We start from the raw sequence: 23,433 nt of genomic DNA, 5'->3' as shown, positions 1-23,433 counted from the left end.
ATTAAGTTTTTTATCCTTCATTGAACTTTTGATGTCGTCCCTTATTGCGTTCACATTATAAGTTGTGGTGTGCTCTGTATCGGCGATCATTTATATGATTTCAGTCACGGATAATTTGTTCTTATGTTATATCAGGGACAGTCTTTCAAGTGACTAATTTATAGAAATTCTCTAATTAAATCAATGTGCTCTTATATGAATCACTGTTTTGGTGGAGATGACCCCCACGTCGGAATGATGGCTTAATCCCGCAGCATTCAGTATATGAATGTCCCAAGTCAGGAGTTTGTGCTTGAATGCAGTGCTGTTATGACCCTTTGTATCACATTTGCTGTCCGTTTATTGTCATGCCGTTTGTACACAAACCAGGCTGTTGTGTTACCCACACCTCTGTTGTGCTATTTTCAATTATGTACTGAAACGAATTTCCTGTACAGAACCCTTACGGTCCTCCACCAGACTCAAATAGTATACCAGTGATAATTTATATTGTTCAGTGTTATATTGTATAATGTTATACATGTCCTTAGGTGGGTTTTTTTGTTGACTTGAAATTTGTCTTCTGGACTAAGTGTTTGCTTCTTCAAATAAAAAAATATGTATATTTGAATATTTGAATAATTACATTGAACTATTGTTGTGTGCACTTTTTTAATTCTTTTAAAATGCGTGTACTGTATTCGTTGTTAAATAGTGGTTTGAATTATGCCTGCCATCTTGTTTAAATGCCACAGCGCCATTGTAGTGCTTTTTCAAAGTTTAGATGTGATGTAGCACCATTAAAAATTGAAACTGGTCGATATGAAAGAAAAAATCTAGACGAAAGTGTCTGTTTTAACTGTAATATTTTAGAGGATGAAAAACATGTACTTTTAAATTGTCCCTTGTATGAAGATCTAAGACATGCTCTTTTTATTGATAAATTGTGTCATAATGATATGTTTTTAAACTTGTCTGATGAAGAAAAATTTATATATATGTTTAAAAATACCAATATTTGTAATATTGTTGCCAAAACCTGCAATAACATTTTAACAAGGAGAAACAGTATTTTATATCATTAACTACTGTATTTGTAGTATTTTATAAAATGAATAAGTATTATTTGTATTTTAATAGTCTCTCATAATTCTTTTAAGAATGGCACATACATGTATTTAATTGTTTTAACTATGTTTACTGTATAATTAATTTTATAATTGTATCTTGTTTTAATCATGTCGTATGTGGTGAGACTTTAATAAACTTTTGAATTCTAATTGTTTCTTGTTTCTGAAATTTGGTTTGTTGATGAAGTTTATAAGCTTGGCACACTGTTCTTTTGCTGTTCATTTGAGAATGGCCCTTAAAACAGCTCTCGTATGTGTGCAAGCGTTGGGTCAAAATGTTTTGCCTTATCCTGAATAATTTCATTTTCATATTTGCATATATCAGTTTAATGTTAGTTTGCTCCCGTTCTGAACTTAGACACTTATCTAGCAGTCCTTATTCTGAATATACAGGAATCATTTATTACAGGACATAGTTTAAGCAAGACGATAACTTGATTCAGAGCTTGTCTTTTGTACAACCAAAAATTAAAAAAAAATAAGATTTTTATCTTAACTGACTTATACAGTTCAGACATACTGTATCTATAGTGTTTAGATTGTAATGCCATTAATATACCCCCACTCCTTTTTATAGTATATCATTTGACAACAATTTGAAACTATATTCAAAGAGTGTTTTATCTATGACATCATTGAATCAATGTTTTTTTTTAATTCTTTTTGTTACATGTTTTTGTGTGTTTTTTTTATGATCGAGTCGACTTTTTTAACGTAGTTTTAAGATTTGTTCCAATGTGACTGCGATTTTCACACTACTACACTAGGTTAGGAAGGAGTGAGTTTCACAAACATGTTACCCCCGCCGCATTATTTATGTTACTGTTCGAAGCCACTTACAAGCAATTATTTACATTTCAAAATTTCTCTAGCTTTCAACACCTTTGCATCCGCGACTCGGCGATGGAAACAAATTCAGGGAAAATGGTGACATCTTGTTATAAAAGAACTCATCTTTTTCCAAAATGAAATTCGATTTTAAACTTTGTTAACGATTGAAAACCCAGTTTATCACTTCTGGATCAGATTACGCGGCGGATACGAGAGCTAGTGACATTACCCTTTGTGGTGATCTGACATTGTTCACATATTTGTCCTCTTGTCTTTTTGGATTACAGTTGTCTCATTGGAATCCGTACCATGCATATCATCTTATTCTATTTTATATTCAATCTTCATATCTAATTTAGGTTTCACCTACATTTTGAAGAAAATTTAAGCAGCATTGATAATAATATGCCTTATTTAAAGAGAGTGAAACCAATTTCTCGCTGCATTGAAGACCTGTTGGTGACCTTCTGCTGTTGTCTGCTCTATGGTCGGGTTGTTGTCTCTTTGACACATTCCCCATTTCCATTCTCAATTTTATTATATTGTGTTCTAATCTTACTTGTGGCTCTCATAAAGTTAAGTGCAAATTGCTATAGTACACTACACAAATGCTTCATTCAAAGTAAGAATTAACGATAAATAAATTATATAGTCACTTTTTTCTTTTAAAATCAATATGTAATCTTGAATTCGTGAATACTGTACATAATGCGTATTTTGTAATATATACAATTGTGGATGTTATTTATACTAACCTTTACTCTTTGTCTCAGGAATAAGGAGGTGTGCTTTTTCTAGTAACATTTTAATGGATACTTATAAGATACATATGTTGTTATTTTGCTACTTTCTTTTGGTTTGTTTGCTGAATTTGAAACGTTTAGACGATGAAAACTATTATTACGTGTTTCCATCTTACAGAGGCATACACGGAAATGCAAATAATGTCTTAGTGTGTCCCTATTTCTCGCAATTTCTCGTCCACAAACGAGACCATACGGATGGCGGAAACTTCAAAACAATAGATAAGTTCTAAACAACACAAAAGGTGACTTTATAGTGTAAATGACAAAACACATATACAAAATTACAAAACATTCCCAGTGAGTCTATGAAATTATCAAACTGTGTACCCTTTAAGATTGTTTAAATCAAATGAGAACGGGTTCACTTCAGTCTTCATAATTTTTTATGAATATCAAAATAAACCGATTTATCATGTTTATAGTGATTTCTAATAACAAATATGTAGTTTATACATTAAAGATATTTTTAGGAACGAATAATAGCATGACAATTAAGAAATATAAAAGAACAGAAACCGCTAAACACAAATTATGATAGTCAATATTTAAAATGTTTCAAATCTTTTGAAGTTGTCTCCCTTTTGATAGTTCTTCAGTTTATTATTGTCTGCACATGTACTGATGCAAAACAGAATTTTGTTGATTATTCGCAAGTTATATGTTGAACAATGGTTACTTAATACTAAATATGAGGAATGACAACACATTATTATTTTCAAATTGTTGGGTTGTTCAGTAAGTACATGTAAAGCATACATAAACTGATACAGGAGTAAAAAAGTGTTTTTCAATTTTGTATTATATTTAATGTTTTAAATAATTGTGAAATACTGTAAGCTTTAGATATGCCAGTTGTTTTTGTATTATGCATACAGTCAACACTATACAATCTATAATTGATAATCTACATGTACAAAAAATGTATATACAAATGTATTCATATTGATTTCTTTAATTCATCCTGTTGTTTTCATGCATGTAACAAGAGAATTTGGGCCTGGCACTGCAAATACCTGTCACAATAACAGGAAAGAATGAAATTGCCATGATGCAATAGGAGAAAATCCTTTATACTCTCTTAACAAATGTAATACTCACAGCAAATCATTCTCAATGTATTAAATTAATGGACATCTGTGTTACAACTTCAAATCCACAACTGGGAGAGGAAAATTAAACATTTTGAAGAAAGTTTTTCAGTTGTACAGTACATGTATATGTACATATTACACATGCTAGAAAATAAACAGGGATGCATTTTAAAAATTGTAAATTTATATTTAATGTTATTTGCAGTGATCTGGAAGGATTATTTCTCTTTGGGCCCAGGGCCCCTCAAAATTAAATTCAAGGGGCCATTTTAAAAAATAATGGGCCATGTTGTCAAATGAATGGGCCATTTGAATTGACTACAGTGAAAAAAGTAAAAAGTGTATATCTCAGCAAAGAGATGGTGGTACTTACCTTAATGATTTTAAATAATATTATAGATATTGTGCCTGTGATTTTGTTATTTCAATTCAACAAAGAATGTAAAATAATTTCTTCCAAACCAGATAATATTTAAGATATCCTTTATTTACAATGTTTCTACTGCTACTGTTGTCTTGTTCATGTGCATGAGTTTTTTTACATTAAATTTGGGTCTTCGTCGATACCATACTTATTCCCGACGTTCCGTATTAGAGGACGTATTTGGCATTTCCTCTGCACTTCTTGTATTATTATTACTTCATCACGATGACAACAATAACAGTAGAGAGTATCATTAATTGATAAAACAAAACAACAATTCGCTGAAGGCATGTTTACAAAATGTCAAAACAAGCCAAAGACCAAAAAGTGACAAGGACAGTTAGTCGCCTTTTATGGAGACAAAAACTATATTCATAAAAAGGCTTTGGGGTTTTTCAACGAAAAAGTAGCAAGCTGAACTAAATTAAAAGATAATAATTAGAGACAAATCTCGTCTGTACTAGCCAAATTTTACAAATTTAAGGTTGTAAAAAATCATATCATGAATGATGGTTAATTACGTTTTTTGGGTAATCAGTTACACCCATGGTTCTATTATTTCCATAGGAAAACACCCGAGACGTCCCAAAAATATATAGGTGCTCCTATCATTGGAGGAACATTACACAGTTGTGTACACACACATGGCGGCACGGTACACGATCGGAAATCCATTTGACGATATCAAAACGTATCGAAACGAAGTGAAAAATATCGTGCGCCACGTGGGCGCTTATATAAGTCACTCTATGCGCCATTTCTGGTCGATATGCGCTATAGGCGCAGGGCGCACGACCTTCCCGATCACTGTATTTGAACTTTTCAAAATTTGTAAATAAATGCATTTGTCAATTAGTTCCTGAACTTGGTTGCATGAATTCTACACATCTGAGGTTTGGCCTGACTTTTCCATTGTCACTAATTACAATTTCATATTTTAACTGGGGAATTCCTGTGTGTAGACTAACAAATAAAAAATATCCCCATTCAGCAATTAGAAAGCTTATTCCTATGTACATGTGACAATAAACAATCAAATAAACTTAATAGTGTATTAATGTCTTCTTTATCTTTGAATGCACAATTTTACAATTGGTGATGGACACTAATGGTTAAATAAACAATATTTAGCTGAGTTCCCCAAGCTGCATACATGTACATTGGTCATCAATGACAGAATGTAACTCTTTTCACTGGAAAAAAACCTTGTATATTTATTTTCCACTAAAATAAATTACTACAAGCTGCTTCTATGATCAAAATCAATTTCTTATTAAAAAAGCATATCACTTCAGATCATAAAATTGTCAACATAGCATTAAAGAAAAACTAGAGAACCAAAGACTGGTTAGTGTGACTTCTTTAATTTACACTGATTAACAATTGAACAATTTTTGCTTTCTATAGATGCCCAGCAGGTCAGATGTCCTCTCTCCTTTGACAACGCCAGCCATACAGAAACGGTCTGGTATTAGTAATACAGTTGGTAGTTTTGTGTCTCCATCAACTAGCAGACATAAAGGAATGGATAGTCCTGTGACTATGTATATGGAAGAATATGATGCTGGTACTGAGAAGCGTGATCGACGTCGCTCCAGAGCATTAGAATTGAAACAAACTGTTGGGAGTCCTGCTTCACCTGCAGAAAGGTACATTGTTTTTTGTCTACATATATACCTTATCAGGGTATTCCACCTTTTCTATACATTGTTTGGCATTAATGAATATCCATTTAACTAGTTCTGTTGTTGTTGAGCACTGGGCAGTATTTGGTATTCATACATGTACAATACATGTGCAGGGTTTCCCCTGGGTCAATTATTTATTTTGCCACCTCTTTCGCCAAAACAATATATTTTTTCGCCACTTTATTATCTTTTTCGCCAAGTAACATAACTATATTTTTCGTTTAAAATTTACCTTTTTTTCTTACCCCCACCCCCCCTTTTCCTTAAATAAGGCGATTTTGCCCCATTGTGTCTATGATTATTCTGTCAAACTTATTTTAGAGTCTACATTTAATGAATAAACACTTTTGGGTAGATTTCTTCATAACAACAGTTTTCTTTTCTTGACCATCGTAAATAATAAAGTTGAGACTAAAACTATGCTTGAAACCAGAAACATATAATACAATATTATATGTCTCTGTTGAAACACACGTGTCACTCAAACGACTTTAAAGTAGTCTCCCTAATCAATTACCTATATTAAATTCAAAGGTGAATTAAAGTTTTGAATCGGAGATTTTTCTTGCTTTTGAAAATTTTTCGTCACAACAACAACTTTCTCTTCTAAACTATCTTTAAAAGGAGAGGAGACGTCAAAAGTTTGCTTCAAACAGGTGCGTCGCATAGTCGTAAATAAATTCTGTATGTGACATTTAGCGGAAGCCATTTAACCATATCATTTTGTCAAACAATTCAGTCAACACCTTTATTAATTAGTCCTTTGTTGTCAATAGCTATAAAATGCAATCAGCTGATTATTGATTTTCTGTCCAAATCTTAATGAGGTCAAGGTGAATTCCGAGTATTGTCGGATCGGGTACAGTCCGAGAAACTCGAAAAAAGTAAATAAACAAGATGGAGGAAAATAAATCGTTCTATATATTTCTTTCGCCAAATTCTTTCGCAAATGTCGAATTTTTATCGCCACAATTATTATTTTTTCGCAAATTGCGAAAATGGCGACCGCCAGCTGAAACCCTGCATGTGAATTGTGTATTAATAAGTTTTTCTCATTTATATTCACAGGCCAAGTTCTGTCTCATCAAGCCATGGATTAACAGCTAATCAACTTTCAGAACATTATACCAACTGTATAAAGCTGTCAGCAGAAAATGTATGTTAATTAAATTTGTTATCCTTATCCTTTATTGCTATATTCCATCTTTCAGCAGCAAACAGTTATACATACTATTTTCAATATTATATTGGTTCCACTCTGCTAATTTTTGTCTAAATTACAGACTTTAAATTTGAAAATTACAGTTATTTGAACTTTCATTCTAAAGTTTTCACTCCTGAAACATTGTAAAAATGGCTTCAAGCTTTTAAAGCCATTGTCATTGGTGTCTTTAGTAGTGTTTTTTTTCTTCACCTGACTCGATATTTTGCAAACTTTCAGGTTTTAGAAGTTGGTTTAATTTCATAAAAACACACGTACAGGTTTTATTTTTGCAGAAACTTCCTTGTGGCAATACTTTTATTGTGTATGAATAAAATGAAACATTGATAAAAACCAATAAAACAGAAATCCAACAACACAAACAAAAAACATTTAGTAGTTGTCAGACATATTTTGGTATTTATTTATATATTATGTAGAGAGTCTTATAACAACAACACTTTAGGGACTGCTGCAGAAATTTATTGATTGACATGTTTCGTTGCATAGAGCACTGTCATCAGGATAAAAACGTTACTTACCATTGTAACATTGTGACGTTTAAATTTTAACAACCCGATTTTGTACTTCAGCATGATTTTATGTATTGTTTTTATCCTGATGACGATGCCCTAGGCACCGAAACATGTCGATCAATAAATTTCTGCAGCAGTCCCTAAAGTGTTGTTGTTATAAGACTCTCTACATTTTATGTTTTTTATCATAACAACCCTGCATACCCCCGAGTATCCACTTTATGGACTGTACTGTACTACAGACTCACCAGGCGTTGGTTCACTTTCGTTTGTAATTGATTCATATATTATGTATTAACATTTTCTTTTCCAGAAAATAAATTCCAAGAATGCCTTTGGACTTCATTTAATAGATTATATGTCAGATCTGGTCAAGAAAAAAGAATTAGAAAACTTTCAGGTAACTGAGATAATTTACAGATTCAGATCTGTTTCTCTAATGGTATTATTTATAATGTAAAACAAAGACCACTCTTATCATTTTTTAGGTCACCTGGCCCACAGGGCCAAGTGAGCTTTTCCCATTAGTTGGGGTCCTTTGTCGTGTCTAATAAGTTTTCCAAAATCTTCTCATCTCAAACAACTGGGCCAATTGGTACCAAACTTTGCCACACTCATTGTTAGGGTATCTAGTTAAAGTATGTTACTGATGAACCTGCCTGCTGACCAACATGGCTTAAAATAGAATACAGGGGTAAAATGCAATTTTTAGCTATTTATAACCTTGAAAACCTTAACAAATAGAGACAATCTGACAGGTGTGAGAAGTGATATTTATAATTATCCATAAAGTTGGCAACATTTGAGTTTCAGGGACCGATTGTTATTATCACAAATTGGCCGATTGTTCAATTTTTATTTACTTATTTTTGTAGGTTGCCAGTACCACATTAGATGCTAGTGCTAAAATCTATGCCGGGAGAGTGGATGCTATACATGCTGAGACTTATAAAGTATTGTCTGGGTTAGGATCCAGTAAAGACAAATCTAAACAGGATGATGGAGGTTTGTAATGTTAATAAAATGTACTATCAGTTCTCCATAGTTAAAAATAAAGTTTTATTTAAATGTGAATTCAGATTTTTCTGCGACCTTTGTTATACTTTAATAAATCAATAGGGTTTGTATCACATTATTAGTATGCAGTTTTCCCTAAGATTAGATCAATTAATTGCTCAAATTTTGCATCGATCAACAATTATAAAAATAAATGCATACAATAGTTTCTGAAGTAACATTATCTGAGACCGTTTGTTATTTAGTACAGCTAATCTTTAGCTAATGTGTGTGATAATGACATAAAATCCCATCTGTTTGTCATTTATCTCTTTACATTTATGTTGTATTTTAAAAACTTAATTATAGTAGTCATGATATCTGACCTGCACTTCATAAACACATGTATTTCTCAAAACAAGAAACATGACTGGATGAGGCACAAGCTTTAAGTAATGAAGTCTTCTCCAACATATTGTCCAATACAATACAATCTTAACCTTAGAAGATATATGTCAAACTTGTTTTGACTTAGAAAGGATATAAAATTCAATGAGAGAGAAATTATATATATGACATGCTTTCGATGCAAGTGATTTTTCTGTTGTTCAAAGGAAACTTGTTATCTTTCATTCGCCAAATAAGATCTTAAATTTACATCAATCATATGCCACTTTGCTCATGAGTTTTAAGTTATAACTACATTTTATTGATTGCAGTTTTTACTATAAATTAGTTTCAATATGAATCAAATGCTAGTTCTATCACATGTGGTAATTAAATGTCTTTGTATATTTACACACTTTAAACTGTTTTCTTTCAGAGGAAGGAGCAGATGAAGAAATGGCAGATAATGAAGACACACCAGAAAATGAACAGATTAAGAAAAAGAAAAAAGTAAGAAACACTCTCAGCAGATTTTTGGTGAAAACAATTGTATTTTATTTAGATTTTTGTATAAAAGGCTTTATTATTAATTTGATAGGAAGCATAATGCCATACATATGGAATAAGACCATAGATAGAAATCAATTTTACACAAAGCACTTTCATTTTTATAAGATTTGCAATGTAAAGAACAAGATTAAAATGATTCTAAAATTGCAAATACAGAATGCAATCAGTCATAAGGTGATTAAAACTAGCTATCATTTTAAAGACTTGAAAGGTTTGAAAAAATTATAATAAGATGGAAGATCAAAATACAAATTTGAAGAAATTTAGATGATTATATTATATTTCTTAAATCCCTCAACAAATTTAAAGGTGCACTGCAAAGTAAGACTTGTTTTATATGTGCATAACCCTCTTCTGGCGACCAAGACAACTGGCTTTGACATTAAAAATTCAGATACCATATGCAATTGTTAATCAACAGACAAAAAATATACAAGATAAGAATATGGGATTTATTCAAATGCTGCATAATAATAAGGTTGTGAGAATTAAAATTGAAAATTCTTTATAATGTTATGCTTTTATTCCTTCCATTTGTTTTTTTATTAGAAGTACCAAAATAATCACTAACATAAATGTTACTTGCAGAAAAAACATACAACAGTAGAAACAAATCTAAAGAACATTACAGCTGCTAAAGTAGACTTGGCATTTGAAGTAGATCCAATGTTTCAACTGATGTCAGGGGCTTTTGATGAGGGAGGAACCATGGGATTGCTTCATAATACATTACGGTGCTTCAATGATGACCAAGAACTGGTCTTAGATTCAAGTACTGTAGTAAATGCTGATGATGAAATTCAACCATCACAAAATAAACCTATAGATTTAAGTGATATAAAAGGTTTGTATAAATAAGATTTTGTCTTGTTGTATATAAAGTCTCAATAAAAATGCATATAGAGTATCAAGTACTATATATTAAAGTGATTCAAATTCAACGGTATTATTATACGGGTTAACTCTTGTCTCTCCATCCCATTATATATACATTTCATCTTTCTCAGGACTACGAATCAGATCTCTGAAAATGTAAGCAAAGTGTATGTGATTGGTTTTTCACTTTCCTTACTCATCAACTTCCGGTTCACAGAAGATATTGTACTTACACTTTATGACCATCTTTGAAATTTTCCTCACATTTTTTTCTCAGGAACAACAAGTTAGGATTCCCAGAAATATGGTTTCAAGCTTTATCTGAGCATGCTATACTGTCACAGTGTGTGAAGCTTTTTTGCATTCATTGCTCTTCCACTTTCTGTAAACTGAACATTCTTACATATGATGACAATATATGAAATTATTGTTGCATTGTTCTAAGGGACAATCAGCCAGAACTTCTTGATATAAGTTTCAAGTTTCAGTAAGCATGCTTAACCTTGTAATGTGTATTTACATTCATTGCTATTCAACTTTCTGTTTTTTGAACACTTATAAAAAGGGTTTTATGACTTCTCACAATTCAATGGGTTTATACAGAAAACACCACAGTTTTGTTGATTTATCACACTATATGTAAAATATTACAGAATACCATCGTATATATGCATATACATGATAAATCCTTTTTGGGATGAACCATTTAATTTCTCTTTTGTTTTACAGAAATGTTTAGAGGTATAAATTTAGAGTCAAAAGAAGTTTGTCCATCATTTTCAAGTTTTACTTTCATGGATTGGGATGAAAATGCAGAGGTAATAATTCATCTGTTTAAATATTCTCAAGTTTATATATTTTTTATTGAAACTTAAACATTGAGTTGTATAAACTATGTTGCTTAATTGTAGATAAATACATGCTTAATCCTACTGAACTTATTTATGCAAGAGTTGTCAGTTCTACATTTTATATAATCTCTTTTTATTATAAGCCAAAAGTAATGCCATTTGATGTTGTTACAAACTTTTTTAATGTATGAAAACCAAATCACCATGGATTATTTATTATATATCATAATATTTTGAATGATATAACAGACATGAAAAGGATATGGTGTATTAGTTCATGAAACATAATCACTATGCTCAAGTGTATTTCGAAAAGCAAAGTACTACAATTTTTATTTACTGTGAATATAGTGATAAACTGCAAATTTTCTTGATGCAAAGAAATTATTTATCCATGAAAACATTTTTTTTCAGGACACAGTACACTCACAAGACAATGGAGATCATGCGTTTGACATGAATGCTGAACATGAACCCATACCTGAGGCTGACAATGATAATGATGATATGCCTGATATGGTTGGAGATTTTCCTGATAATGATTATGCAGGTAGTGTAGTGTATACTTTTGACAAACATACTGTTTTATAACTTGCAAGGATAAAAATACAATTAAGCAACATGTAAAAATAATCAATTTGTGAATTTTTCAACAAAAAAAACAGATTTTAGAATATAATTAATATCCAAATGCCAGGAATTTTTTATGGACATTTTAGCATTGCTGTAGTCCAAATAATTATGACGTCTTGCAAGGCTATTTTATTTTTTTTCTGGGATGCCTTCCTACAACGTCATAACGCCGAAGCCATTTTTTACGTCTGGAGTTTGAGAGCAAATTTTGGGGGGAACTTTGACACCTAATTTTCACAAGAAATTTTTATTGCCGGTTAGAAATTTTGACGTAGTTACAAAGTCCTACCTTTTTTGTGCTTATTGATGTAAAATATTTCCAGAAATATCCAAAAGGAAGGATAAAACAAGATACGATTCCATTTGAAGTGGGGGAATATTTATTTTGTTTGGAAATGATTTCCCACAATTACCAACGACACGTGACTTCCGGTGAATATAAAATTTAAAATCCGTTAAAATTTGACAGACCCTAATTTCCAGATAATGTAAATCGAACGTTCCGGAAATTCGGATCCATTGAAATTTACCGGATTTTAAATTTTATATTCACCGGAAGTCACTTGTCGTTGGTAATTGTGGGAAATCATTTCCAAACAAAATAAATATTCCCCCACTTCAAATGGAATCTTATCTTGTTTTATCCTTTCTTTTGGATATTTCTGGAAATATTTTACATCAATAAGCACATAAAAGGTAGGACTTTGTAACTACGTCAAAATTTCTAACCGGCAATAAAAATTTCTTGTGAAAATTAGGTGTCAAAGTTCCCCCCAAAATTTGCTCTCAAACTCCAGACGTAAAAAATGGCTTCGGCGTTATGACGTCGTAGGAAGGCGTCCCAGAAAAAAATTAAAATAGCCTTGCAAGACGTCATAATTATTTGGACTAGCATTGCTGTAGAAAACATTTGTTTCATCAATCAACCTCTGTATTTTGCTGATGTAGAATCAATCATTAATAACCATCACAATGCTTGTAAGACACTTTGTTTTTTATGCCCATTTATGGGTATTATGTTTTCTGGTCTGTGCGTCTGTTTGTCCGTTCGTTTGTCCATCCGTTTGTCTGTCCCGCTTCAGGTTAGAGTTTTTGATGAAGTTGATGTCCAATCTTGAAACTTAGTACACATGTTCCCTATGATATGATCTTTCTAATTTCAATGCCAAATTGGAGATTTTCCCCCATATACACGGTCCACTGAACATAGAAACTGATAGTGCGGATGGGGCATCCATTTACTGGGGACACATTCTTGTTTACAATTCTATTGATATGGTGGTGGATAAATATTGTTAGTGGCCTATGCTCCACCAAGGGGCAACATGATTAAGCAAATGATATTGTATAATCATAATCTGGATACTTTAGGTTTTAGTGTCACTGCATTTTTATAAATTTTTCAGAATCAGATACCAGTGTACATGATGAGAACCAAAATAATGGAATTACAATAGGTGATGGTAAAGCTGCTGAAATCACAGAAACCATTGAAAGTATCAAGTAAGTACTTAAACCTATTATGCCTGTTTGTTGTGCTCACACATTGTTGTCAACAAATGGAATTTTATGTGACTATCATACAAGTGAGAGGTTTAGATAGCTATAAAGCCAGGTATAATCAACCATTTTTTATATAAATAAATGCCTGTACCAAGTCAGGAATATGACAGTTGTTTTCATTGACTTGATTTTGCCATTTGATAAAGGACTTTCTATTTTGAATTTTCTTTTTTACTCATTTGATAGAATGGGTTTCTTTGTACAGTTTTGATGAACACATTAGAAAACATTTTAACATGTGAAAATGCAATTGATTTTCTCCAAATATTTCACCAAAAGAAGATTATACTGTAGCAAATTGACAGTTTCTTTGATACAATGTAGGAGGGGAGATAACTCATATGTGATGTAAAAGGGTGTACCACAAGAATGTGGTTTTATTAATGCCTGGAATAGTCAATATATAGATACAAATTGTCAGTTGTCTAAAAATGTGAAACAGTATTACCACAATTTGTTTGTAAATGAAAGGAAGGCTCAGATATTAAATACCTCAAAATGTTTAAATTATAGAATGTATAAGTCTGAGTTTGGTTTTGAAGATTATTTAACTACATTGCCTTATGATTTAAGAATTAATTTGTGTAAATATAGGTGCAGTCATAGGTTACCTATTGAATGTGGTAGATTTTATAGCATTAATAGATCAGAATGTGCTAGGAGATGAATTTCATTATATATATGATTGTACTTTCTTTAATGCTGAAAGGCTGAAATTTTTGCCTGCAGATATTTTTAAAGTTAAAAATACTATGAGTTTCTCTAATTTAATAAACAGCAAAGATAAATTTGTTCTTGTTGGCTTAGCCAAGTTCTGTAAAATTGTAATGTCAATTTACAAATGGTATTTACCTTCCCATTTATTCATGCATTTGTAAATATGTTTGTTCATACATTATATCTTATTTGTTATATTGTTGTACTATCATGTCTCATGTGAGGCCTTTAGTGAAATAAAATGTTTCAATGTTTCAAGAGTGAAGGTTATCTAAAATTAACTTTCCCACTAGTTTAATGAACTTTCAGTGAATTTAAATACTATTTTGAAAAATGTTTCCATCATTTTATTATTCCTTTTATCACATGTTCATATATGTAGTTCGAAATTATGAACTGTATTTTCCTTTGATATAAATTAGTTTGTCTTACTAGCTTGTGATTGTGTTTATTATAAAATGTCATGTTCATCTAGATATACAAAACTTTTGATGGAATATTTTAATCTTATTTTGAAAAATATTAATTTTTGTTTGACACATGTCTTTTTGTTTACCGTATGCATTCCGGTTATAAGGTCTTTGCATCTAGATTGGATTGATACTTGCATTGACATTGCTTATTTCCATGCTAAGCTGGCAAGTGTATTTGTGACGGTACTTGTGATACATTTGCCCACATTTTCCTCCCCTAGACTTCAGAACCCCTGCATGAATCATCAACAACAACCATCTTGCTTTTAGACTTAGATTGAAATAAAAGGATACAAACAGTTAGAGTGTATGAATATAAAGTTTCTGTAATTTGATTTTACATGTCCAAGGACAACAAAGGTTTAAATTTCCACTTTCCCCTGACCTAAAGGTGATGGGAAAGGGTAATTCTAGTAATTTCTAGATCACTGGTATTACATCATTATTTTTTTTTTCAGACATGGAACAACTGGAACCCTGCTGTCAGTTTTAGCTTCAGCACCTTCTGATTACTCCTATTTCAATAATACTCTGATGAGAGCTTGGGCGGGACCCTCACATTGGAAAATAAAACCATTATCTAAAGGTATATATAATCATTATTGTATGGTGTTTTTATTTTGAAAAAAATGAGACAAAAAAAATCAAGGTTCAAATATCAGTAATGTGAAATTCAGGAGTTGATAGTAATAAATAGTTCAAAATGAAATAAAAATACAAGTCAAAAGACAAAAGAACAACCACCAAGTTCAAAAGGTAAAACAATCCCCCAATATGGAAATTCCTATATATTGTAGCAACACTACAAGGTATGACAAAAGGACTTCTAGCTTTGAGGCAGCAAAGTTGTGGAACTCCCTGCCTAACCATGCAAGGAGCCTTTCAATTTTGGAACAGTTCAAACATTGTATATCTACATGGTGTTCTTCAGAAAACTGCTTCTGTAGCTCATGTAGACAATAACTTTGCTGTCTCAGAGCTGGAATCTTCTGGCCCTGTATTCTGTTTATGTGTTCTGTTTATTGTTTGCTTTTAAGTTATTTATTTGCTTAGCTTTTGTCTTTATGCCAGTAAAAGCAAAATTTGCTTTTCCTTTCTTTTTAGCTTGCATGCTTTGATTTATGCATGTTTGCTTAGCTATTATATTATGCATGTGTTTTATTTGTATGTGTAGTTTGTCAAATGTACTTATAATTTGTTATTTGTTTTAAATATCAAGTCGGTTAAGAGCTCTACAGAGCTCATGTTTACCTTGTTGAATTGTACTTATCGTCCTTCCCTACGCCTATATCACCCTGCTCTGTCGCTCCGTAATTCTCGTATCAACACTTCAAAACGAGACCAGGCATTATCAGCGACGTCACAATGTGAGAGGAGAAGTTATCAGCGACGTCACAATGCGAGAGGAGACGTTATCAAGCTTGCTCTTGTCAAGCGTAAAACTGTCTTAGGAAGAGGGAAAAGACCAGTAATAGAATGATAAACAGATAATCGGGTTTCCTTCGTATAGATATCGTAAAATATCAGCTGCTCGACTATAAATAAAATTTACTTACTTACTAACGTTTTTTTTCAGATAAAAGATTAGTCAACCAAACAGAACAAGGGAAGAAGAAATTAAAGAAAGAACCATTTAAAATGGACTATGAACAACAAATAGACTTTGATAGTTACTTCAAATCATCTAGGGCAACAATGTTAACAAAAGCAACAATGATAAAACATAGTAAAAAGAAGAACACACTCCCTAAAGATTTACATTATGATGCTGATAAGTTGTTTAGATTATTTCAGAAAACCAAAGTTATGGTAAGTAAAAAAGTATCAGATACTAAAGTGTAGAGGCTTATGAAACAAAATGTTAAAAATTAACTAGGAGAACTGGGAGACATTATCTTCCTGTGGCATGAGTAGCCCTAAGTTTGTGCATGTCTCCATTTTCCTCAAAAAGATGTATTTAATCCCCCATAAAAGTTAAGTGACATGTAAGTAAAGACTTCCTATTTCTTATCACTTCAGTAGGTTATATATATTTTGAAATTGAATTTATAAAAGTTACAAATTCTCTTTAAATGCCCTTTATTTACCATTGTTCTCCGTTTTTTACTAAGGTAAGGTGGGTGTTTTGAAGAAGAAATAAACACTTGCAACCGGGTGTTGTTGTTTTTTCGCCTATATTAAACATAGGTATTAAATTCATGTTTTTTAAAAGGAGAATGAGTTTTTAAAGGACACATTTTGATTCTTCCTGTATTGATTTTATATAACGAATGAATACATAATAAATATGACATTGGATTATGGCGATTATCAGTAGCAGTTTCAAAATTTGGACAGAATCAAATAGACTTTATCTCTACACTTGATTATAATTTTATTTTTTCTCTTTTGTTTCAGATAAAGCGACAGAACAATACAAATGACAATGTTGATGTGGACGGGGAAATAGACAACTATAATTTTGATAATTCAAATGATATGGAAAATTATTGTCCGAGAGGTGACGAGGTAAAGTTCAATAAACTTTTATATTTTTGACATTCCTTAAATTATTGTCACCTTTTAAATTTACTAGATTAATGTTCTTATGAAAAGTCTGTGAAAAAAAACTGTAGATGTTGGTTCTACTATTTTATGGTTATGATTTGAAGAAATGTTAGATTGTTTAAATAAATTTGCCGTGAAATTTTAGAATTATTAATAAAATTCAAAAAAGTTTATTACTTAAGGTAGTACCTAACACTACAGGGAGATAACTCTGTAAAGTCGGCTAAACGTTTAAATTACGTTGTGTTGTTAAAGGAATATCAAGCTTCTCAATGATCAAAATTGGTGTTTGTCAAACTGCTATGTAACCAGTGTAATTTTTCTGACTAAACGGTTGGTTCAAAATTTTTGAAATTTTTATATTTTTGTTAAAGGGTCAAAGTAACTACTTTGACAAAATTTTATGAAAATTAAACGAGCCAAAATAATTTTAGTTAAAGTGTTGGGTACCACCTAAACAAAATATTGTTGTCTAAAGGCTGAAGGAAAGGTAAAGAGGATAGTCTTATTGAATAAATTGTGATCACAAGTAATTCCATAATTTTTCAAGTAGATACCTAAGGTTTTTTACACATGATGCACCCTTTATTATTGTGTATACTGAATTAATTGCTAAAGTAAAATGGGATATTGAAATTTAATCAGAAGCAACTGGAATGACATATCAGAATCTTTTGAAAATCAAACACTGTTCAGCAATTCCCACTATTCCGTAAGTTTCCAGTTGTTCGATCTGAATAAACTCAAGTTATGATACAACAAAGGATGTTTGCTACTCTATTAAAAAATAACAAGCTTTTTAAAAGACTATAATAAATTGATAGTATATAAATAAAGTAACTAAAAAAGTTTTAAAAAATGAAGGGTCTGTGTTCTCGTTTTCGAGATATAAGCCATTGAAAATTTGGCGGGAAATAATTCTCTCTAGATTATTCATATATTTAACATTGGCACCTTATTCGTTTCAAAAACTATGAAAAAATAACAAGAATGTTATAAAATTTTGAAATATGGCTTTTTAAACTTTATGGAATAAAATTATGAAAAGAAAAGTAGGGGTTAGTGGGCAATTTTTTTTAATGACAATACATTGATAAAACCAGAGGATTCCGAAAATCTGGCAAAAAATCAAAAAATGGAGGAGCAAACAAGTCCTATAATACTGGAAAGACAATTACAAAAATCAAAAGGGAGCATAGCTTTAACACCCTAAACAATATTGAATAAATTTTTGAAGAAATCAATTCAGGCCTGCTGGAGTTAGTGCACCTGGATGATTATTGACAAAACTTAAGACTAATCTAAGATGTTCATTAAGGAATATAATCTGGATCCTACCTGTTAAATTGAAATAATTGAGCTTAATAACTTCAATATTGCAATATGTGGTAACAGTATATCATGCAACTCCTATAAACTGGATTCATATTGATGAAACTTCTCACAGTTGTAGAACCTACCTAAGGATGTACATAACAAAACAAACAAAAAATCATCTAAAATTAGAATCTCCTATATTTTATAAATTTCCTCTTATATTTCAATTATGAATTTTGTGATTATTAACAGCCATGTGATGACGATGATGACGAGAATGGTGAATTTGGATTCAACTTCACAGCAGATGGGTGCTCTCAAGAAACCAATGATTCCCAGCAAGGAGTAATAGTCAATGACACTATTTTAGATGGAACAATGTTAACTGGTGATAAGTTGCTGGATGTTCCAAGAAAAGTAAGATGTATTCTAATTTATAAAGATATTTCCTACGCTTTTTCTTATTACCAATAAACTCATCAGGTACTTTGAGTTTTAAGCATACCATCAGCAACATTTTATAAATTGTATAAAATAAACTGCACTCCTAATGATATATCCCCATTCGATTTACAAAAATTGTTGAAATAATGGCCTTATTTGGCCCTAATAACAAGGTCATTATTTTTAAGATGAAAATGTATAATAAATAAACATTTGAGAAAGTCCAATAGAATGTAGAACTTTTCAAATGTAATGTTGGACATTTACTGCCCTAAGTGGCAAAAAACTGAGCTTTGTGAAATCTAATAAAATCTGCTAGAATTTCATTCAATCGAGACTTAGATAATATAAAACACATGGTTTGACAAACTCCGATATGTTGTTTGTCATAACAAGCATATTCAATGTTAAAATATTTCTTTGTCAATGTATGAACAACATGTATATGCTTCAGGTCCTGACAACCAATTTGTTAAGCCTGTTTTAATATTATTTCTTATTGTGATCTCATGAAAAGAATGTGATCCTTAAACTTAAAAAAAAACAACCAATATTTTCTATCACAACATTTTTATTTGATTCATCCTGATCATAGGTATTTAATTGTAACTTGAAATTTATACTAGAAAGTGGGGCCATTTTAGTGTCTGTTTTATTTTGGTGGGTTTAATTTATGAACATCATCATAACAAAAACGATCCAAATATTGTATGTCATTCAATATAATGTCCTAGTGGCTGTATAATAGATCAGAGATTCACGTTCATTAAATTACATTGAATATTACAGGTTGCAAAGATTGATATTGGGTACGCAAAAACAGCAAAGAAGTTAGATGTCAAAAGACTAAAGAAAACAATATGGAACATTTTAACAGAAGCAGAAGAAGAAAAGGTAGTGATACATTCTCATTGTTGTAACTGGAATAATTCTACTTACCTTCCATTTATCTTTGTCTACTTTCCGTCACCTGGAATATATGTCTTTTAATAATTTGAAGTAGGAATTGTATTGTTTAGTTTGTTTTAGATCTTCCATTTGCTCAATTATAGTTGGACAATAATTTATTTTTATACCAAATAAGGGACATAATACTACAGGGAGATAACTCTGTAAAAATCAGTTGATCGTTTTAATCTTGTTTTATTGTTAAGGAAATATTAGGCCACTCAAGGATCAAAATTAGTGTTTGTTTAACTGCTATATATCCAATGATTTTTTTTCGATAAAGTGTGTGGTTCATATTTTTTTTGAAATTTTTATATTTTTGTCAAAGGGTCAGAGAAAATATTTCTTTGAAAATAAAAGGAGCCAAATTAATTTTGGTCAAGGTGTTTTGTACAATATAAAGCATGAAATATTTTTTTGATAATAAATGACAAGAAGAGATGTACTTTTTATGACAGCATAGATGCCAACTATTACGATTTTTCCGTAGTTTTTCCGATTTTGCGATATAAACTACGCTATTACGGTCAAAGTCGAATAGTTACGGATTCCCAATCATCGACGTTCAATTTTGTAAAACGCGGATTTTTATCATTACTTTTCCGTCCGGGTCCAGTTTTTAGGAAACGCCAATCTAATGCTTCCGGTTTCTCGGGAGTTATCAACCTATTGTTGGGTAACTAATTGACTTCCGAAGAGTCAAACTTGCATTTTATTAAGTAGCTTTCCCCCTTTCTCTACTTCTTGACAAAACAAAAATGTTTGAGTCGAGAACATCTGAACAATTAATGAATGGATTACATACTACAGACAACATGTTAAATGACAAATTTTAGTGTACATCACTTTGCAACCACTCGTCAGTAATTTTGATTGGTAAATGTACGTTTATAAATGATTACTGAAAACTTTTCAAAAATACGGAAAATTTGATAGTTTGTTACTGATTGTGTCAAAAGGGGGTTGGCATCTATGTGACAGTGCATGCAACTGTTTGTTCTTTTATTGTCTAATATGTAAAATATTTGTCCACGAAGTGATTGTGTGATTTTTTCCCTTACAGGACAAACCAGGAACAAGTGCAATGCAAACAGATCAGCTAAATAAAACCATGGATAAGACAATATCATTTACCAGCCTGTTAGCAGAACTACCAAAAAGAGTGTCCGGCCAGACAGCAGAGAATCTTAGTGTTCCTATAGCATTTGTCTGTTTATTACATTTAGCTAATGAAAAGGTGATTAAACATTTGTTCTTCATTGCAGAATTATTCAAATAATCTCAAAATTAAAAGTATTTTTGTCAATTTTATGATTTGTATACATGTTTAACCTCCATCCATGAACTTTATGTCAAGTTTGTCTTGGGACAGTCAAATATGTTAATACATAAGGTAACCTATTCAGGGGATAAAAAAAACCTTTAGTTTGAAACACCAAAGAGTTTTTTAGTTTAACAAGTAAAAATGTTTGTTCAGATGTTACTACTTGTTATAAAGATTATCAGACATTCGAATAAGACGACCTATTATCTTCAACCAGTATAATCACAATACATCTACCTTGAGCGCAAATGCAGTAATACACAAAAATGGCTGTTCAGCGTTACCACCAAATTATTTATACTGCCAGATATTCTCAATTTTCTACATCAAAATGCTGCCATGAATTGTTTCTTAAATCATTATGATAGGTTGATGTCATGTACAATGTATCTTATATTTTGAATCATTTTGAAATTAATTTTATATTTATTTTTTTCAGAATTTGAAAATTGAAGATAGTGATATGAAAGACTTGATAATTTCTCAGGATGTGTGAAAGTGTTTATAAAAAAAATTATACAGTAACAATCAATTGTATAAAGAAAATAGTATAACGCTTTGGATTCATCAATTGTAAAGAAAGGCAGCCGACATGGAAAATAAAGTTGCAATTGATAAATAGATATCACCAGACTAACCAGAAATTTATCAGAGATAGAAAAAAGTAGAATACAAAATAGTATGTGATTAGGGGAGATAACTCAGGTTCTTCTGAACAATGCTAATCTAATGTAAAAATCTTTTTTTTTAATGTTTCAAAAAAATATTGTGTAATGATGTTAATGATAAGTAAATAGACCATTGTATAGAATTAAGGAAATAGTTTGTCATTATTTTACTCTCAGGTGAATCAACATACCACTATTTAATGTTAAGATATTTTATGAATAATGTTATTACTTTTTAAATGTAGTATGTTTTGTTTTATTTTAAATAATTTGAATCATTTTAAATGTATGTCCATTGTATATAATAGAATTTTTTTCTTCATAAATTCCTTCTGTTCTAAATAGCGGTATATTTCATATTAAGGTTGGCTTGTATTAGTCATGGATTTAAATGTTACATATTGAATTGGTTATGTTGATGCAACAGCACAGCTAGTAAGAATATTAATATAATCATTAGCTAATTAATTCAAGTAGTTAAATGGAAATATGCATGAGGTATTGATCACCCAATTGATAAGAAGGGGTCTTTAAATCTGTAATTGTGAAATATCCCTCCCCTCCCCCTCTCCACCAAAAAAAAAAGTGAAAATACTTATCTTTAAAAACTTTTCACAATTAATTTTTTTAAAGAGGGAATGTTTATTTTTTACAACTGAGAAGTGGGTAGTCATTATTAAAGGATGTAGCAATTTCCATCATGTCAGATACAAAACATATACATTCATATTTTCACGTTTAAAAAACTTTTCTTTTGATCATTTGTTTGTAGCGTAGTATTTCATGGTACTTTTCACTCAAGTTAATAACGGGTCCTTTCTTCTTTAAAAGAGTTAAATTACTCTGATAGTGAAAAATATATTACTTCAGTTCTCGGGTAGATTGTTATAAATTGAAAAATACATGGAATTTTGAGTTTGTTAAATTTTTCAATCTGTTCACAGTTATTTATTGATATCTAATTGCAGTACATATATTTTCTTGAGTGTTATCATCCTGTGCTAACTCATTTATCAGATTTATTTGTAGAACCATGTTTTCTGTTATCTTTCCTTTATCTGTCCGTCATTCACTGGTCTTCCTCTCATCAGCATATATTTTACTGTTCATTTTTATATATTTTAACATTATATTGCCTGTAAATATCTGTATAGATCTAATTTTGGATGTGAATGGAGATAAAATGAATTCCTGTTATCATAAATAGTTTACATAATTTTAAAATAGCTACCATAGCATGTCTTTAAAAATGGTCTTATTATTTGGACAGGACCGATAACTGATATTTCAAGTCCGGTTGTGCTGAACCTGAAACAGACATATGACATAGATTTGCCAATTTAAGATAATTCTGTAAACAAAAAAATATATCTAGTTAACCTGACATTTTGCCAACCACCTTGTTTCCAGTCTTAAAATTGAAATAATGAATA

General features: G+C 31.0%; 1 protein-coding gene across 2 annotated transcripts; it reads left to right on the top strand.

Moving 5' to 3' along the window:
* The first annotated feature begins 2,877 nt into the window (after positions 1-2,877).
* Positions 2,878-23,130, top strand: LOC139520026 (condensin complex subunit 2-like). Of its 2 annotated transcripts, none has more exons than XM_071312413.1 (17): positions 2,878-2,988; positions 5,669-5,910; positions 7,018-7,105; positions 8,000-8,086; positions 8,562-8,691; positions 9,506-9,579; positions 10,228-10,483; positions 11,245-11,333; positions 11,781-11,916; positions 13,406-13,502; positions 15,211-15,338; positions 16,329-16,561; positions 17,150-17,260; positions 18,869-19,033; positions 19,850-19,954; positions 21,072-21,245; positions 21,772-23,130. In XM_071312413.1, the coding sequence occupies exons 2-17, from the start codon at positions 5,669-5,671 to the stop codon at positions 21,826-21,828; spliced, it is 2,172 nt and encodes a 723-aa protein (XP_071168514.1). In that variant the 5' UTR covers positions 2,878-2,988; the 3' UTR covers positions 21,829-23,130. The 2 variants fall into 2 exon arrangements, with proteins under 2 accessions (XP_071168514.1, XP_071168515.1); XM_071312414.1 differs by lacking the exon at positions 2,878-2,988 and adding an exon at positions 3,319-3,481.
* Positions 23,131-23,433: the final 303 nt, after the last annotated feature.

The sequence above is a fragment of the Mytilus edulis genome, chromosome 4 (assembly GCF_963676685.1).
Source record: "Mytilus edulis chromosome 4, xbMytEdul2.2, whole genome shotgun sequence".
Taxonomy (NCBI): domain Eukaryota; kingdom Metazoa; phylum Mollusca; class Bivalvia; order Mytilida; family Mytilidae; genus Mytilus; species Mytilus edulis.
Note: the sequence above shows the minus strand (reverse complement) of the source record. Positions and strands in the feature narration are given on the sequence as shown.

Coding starts and splice junctions, on each gene's coding strand:
- LOC139520026 (XM_071312413.1), top strand. CDS start 5,669: ATGCCCAGCAGGTCAGATGTCCTCTCTCCTTTGACAACGCCAGCCATA. Junction 11,334..11,780: donor ATTGGGATGAAAATGCAGAG/GTAATAATTCAT, acceptor ATTTTTTTTCAG/GACACAGTACACTCACAAGA. Junction 17,261..18,868: donor ATTGTCCGAGAGGTGACGAG/GTAAAGTTCAAT, acceptor GATTATTAACAG/CCATGTGATGACGATGATGA.